The sequence below is a fragment of the Microtus ochrogaster genome, chromosome 2 (assembly GCF_000317375.1).
Source record: "Microtus ochrogaster isolate Prairie Vole_2 chromosome 2, MicOch1.0, whole genome shotgun sequence".
NCBI classification, from domain to species: Eukaryota; Metazoa; Chordata; class Mammalia; order Rodentia; family Cricetidae; genus Microtus; species Microtus ochrogaster.
This window is the reverse complement of record NC_022010.1, coordinates 42,466,851-42,470,263: the sequence shown is the minus strand read 5'-3', so window position 1 is coordinate 42,470,263 and position 3,413 is coordinate 42,466,851. Positions and strand designations below refer to the sequence as shown.

The 3,413-nt window shown below is 42.4% G+C and overlaps 1 protein-coding gene across 1 annotated transcript in view; it reads right to left on the bottom strand.

Annotated features, from left to right (window-relative positions):
• Positions 1-3,413, bottom strand: part of Osbpl11 (oxysterol binding protein like 11) — a 61,056-nt gene that overhangs the window by 39,997 nt on the left and 17,646 nt on the right. The window contains exons 3-4 of the mRNA XM_026787514.1: positions 2,974-3,149; positions 1,166-1,245 (exon numbers count right to left, since the gene is read on the bottom strand). Coding sequence (XP_026643315.1) covers positions 1,166-1,245; positions 2,974-3,149 — 256 coding nt within the window. The remainder of the gene's footprint in view (positions 1-1,165; positions 1,246-2,973; positions 3,150-3,413) is intronic.

Genomic DNA, 3,413 nt, shown 5'->3' with positions numbered 1-3,413 from the left:
ACACCACACACACACACAAAAGGCTGAAACAGGAGGAGTGCTGGGGATGTGCCCTAACTGGTAGAATGGCTCGCCTAACATACACAAAGCCTTGGATTTGACTGCCAGCATCATATAAACCCAATGTGGTAAAACATGCTTATATCCTAGTACTTGGAAGATAGAGGCAGCAAAAGCAGAAGTTGAAGGTCACTTTCAGCTACATTGTAAGGGCAGCAAGAGATACATGAGAACCAGTCTCAAAAAAGGGGGCAGGGCAGTGTTAACACAGGATTGCCAAGAATTTAAGGTTTAAGACCACCAGGGGCTACATGGCAAATTCTAGGCCAGTTTGAGTTAGAGTGAGATACTGTCTCAAAAAAACAAATTCAAAGAAAGCATCTAAGAAAGAAAGAATCCACAAGCTGGCATGGTGGCCTATCCCTATACCCCAGCACTTGGAGAACTGAAGCAAATGGGTACTTTACAAGGCCAGCCACCAGGAGCACAGTAGACCCTATCAGGAGGAGGACTGAGAGGAGAACTGCTTGGTACGTGTGAGTGTAGTTGAACCTTGAGGTGGAAAAAGCTGACACAATAAACCACGCTTAGACGTCCAAGCAAACAAGTATGGGAAGGAGAGAACAGTGTTGATTATGTAGGGCTGCCTAGGGGCTTGATAGAAATATTCTGCCAAGGTTGTATAATCTTATAACTACACTAACACCATGGGATTATACTCTTTAAAAGAGCAAACTTTATGGTATACAAATGGGTATCTCAATGTATTTTTATAAACATTCATTTAATTTGTATGTATATGCATATGAACATCAGAACATACATAAAAATAAGAGGTCAGATCTCAAGGTCAATTCTTTCAACCATGTGGTCTCTGGGATCAGACTGAGGTCATTAACCTTAATGGCAAATTACTCCACATCACTGGCCCCAGTGTCTAAATGTAAAAGAATAGTGGGTGATGGTGGCGCACACCTTTAATCCCAGCACTCACTTGGGAGGCAGAGGCAGGTGGATCTCTGTGAGTTCCAGGCCAGTCTAGTCTACAGAGTGAGTTCCAGGACAACCAGAGCTACACGGAAAAACCGTGTCTCAGGGGGGAAGAAGGTATAACGCTCACATTTCCCCCACTTTGTGTACCGACACTGTGTACAAAGCCACATACCTTTCCAATAGCTTCTGTGTGGTGCTGTGTACAGATCTGCAGTCTGCTGACCCAGTGCTGCCGCTCTTTAGCATCTGTGGCTGATAAAAAAAATATATATATATACACATTACTTACTTTCATATTTATTTGGGGAACACAGTTAATTGTTTACAGTACAAAAGATGGATGAGTAGACAGCAAAGGCTAGTTCTACTTCCCTTACAGAAAATGTCACTGACAGAGGGGAAGATAGGAAAGACTAAAGTGTTGCCTTTGCTAGAAGTGAAAACTGCCTAAGGAGGACAGAACAAACCAGGTAAGGACACGAGGCAATAGGTCTTGAGTTCCTTACGGTGGTATGTATGTGTGTATGTATGTATGTATTTTTTTTTTTCAGTTTTTGAGACAAAGTTTCTCTGTGTATCCCTGGCTAGTCTGGAATTTGGTCTGTAGAGCAAGCTGGCCTCAAACTCAGCGATCTGCCTGCTTCTGCTTCCTGAGTGCTAAGATTAAAGGTGTGCACCACTACTGGCCAGCTGAAATATCCTTATTTAAACAGACAACCTCAATTTAGAATCTAAGTACTGGGGCTGGAGAGATGGCTCAGTGGGTAAGAGCACTGACTGCTCTTCTAGAGGACTCATGTTCAATTCCCAGCACCCACATGGCAGCTCACACCTGTGTATAACTCCAGTTACAGGGGATCTGATACACTCACACAGACATGCAGGAAAACACCAATTAACAGTAAATAAAAATAAGAAGAAAAAAAAAAGAATCTGAAGTATTAGCAATCCTTTCAGATCTTAGCAAAATAGTCAGTTAGGATAGCCACTATACTTTATGTGTACTTATTAAGTAAAAACCACATATTTCTTCATAAATTTATCTACATAGAAGTTATAAGCCAGGTATGGCAGCAAGAGCTTGTGATTTTATTACTCAGAGGTGGAGGACAAGCATTTAAAGCCAGCCTAGGCTGCACAGCAAGACCCTATCTAAAGAAGTCCAAGTGATGGTCATATCACCCTGAACAGGATTCCAATTTTATCAAAAACCAACATGAATACCCAAAACCAAACCCAAAGTTATACTGTATCATAATAAATATGGATATTTAAAAAAATATTTAATATGTATACAGTGTTCTGCCTATATGCCAGAAGAGGGCACCAGATCGCAGTATAGATGGTTCTGGGCCACCAGATAGTTTCTGGGAATTGAACTCAGAACCTCTGGAAGAGCAGCCAGTGCTCTTAACCTCTGAGCCATCTCTCCAGCCCCCATGAATATGGACATTTTAACAAATCCCAATTGAATATATTAGTCACTAAAAGATATCAAGAAGACAATGGGCAAAAAGGAAAAATTCCCTGTGGCAGACATAAAATGGTATTATTTAAACAAGTCTAGGTTATATGGGTTGTAGGGGTTTCATCTACAAAACCGTTTTTAGAAGGCCCATCACTAAACAGACTCATTCATTGCCAACTTGAACAATTACTAAGACAGATTTCATAAACCCTCAGAGCAGTTCTGAGGCTATGGAGTAGTGTGTCAGCAGCGACAGTAGCTCCTGTACCCAAGTGCATGGGAACGCAGCTAGAGTAGAGCTGTCACTGTGGAGGGGATCGCAGCACTAGGTCGGCCTACCTCTGAGTTTATTTACTTATTTTAGTCTTTGAGACGGGGTTTCTCTGTGTAACAGTCCTAGCTGTCCTAGAACTAGCTCTGTAGACCAGGCTGGCCTCAAACTCAAGAGATTCGCCTACCTCTGCCTCCCAAGTGCTGAGATTAAAGGTGAGCACCACCACTGCCCTGTTTACCTCTGAGTTTATACTGCTCCCCGCTGGCTGCATTCACTGTGAAGGTGTGGGAGTCCTCATCGCTGGGCGAGATCACAGCACCTGCAAGCTGCAAAGTACCTCTGGGTTTCTGATTTCTAGACTGTTCATTCACAAAGTACTCCAATAGCCCAGCTTCATTGTTTAAAACAAAAAACCTGCAATGAAGTTAAGAAAGTGATGAATTTTAAACATTTGTCCTAGCCAAACTAACGCATGCAAACTTCAAGCACTTAAAAGTTATAGTGGGCTTTCATTGGAAAACAAAACTAAACTAAAACTAAAGCATGGCAAGAAGGAAACCAGGAACTACACCAAATTTCCTAGGACAAAAGTTACTTTAAAATTGGACACATTTAGCCGGGCGGTGGTGGCGCACGCCTTTAATCCCAGCACTCGGGAGGCAGAGGCAGGCGGATCTC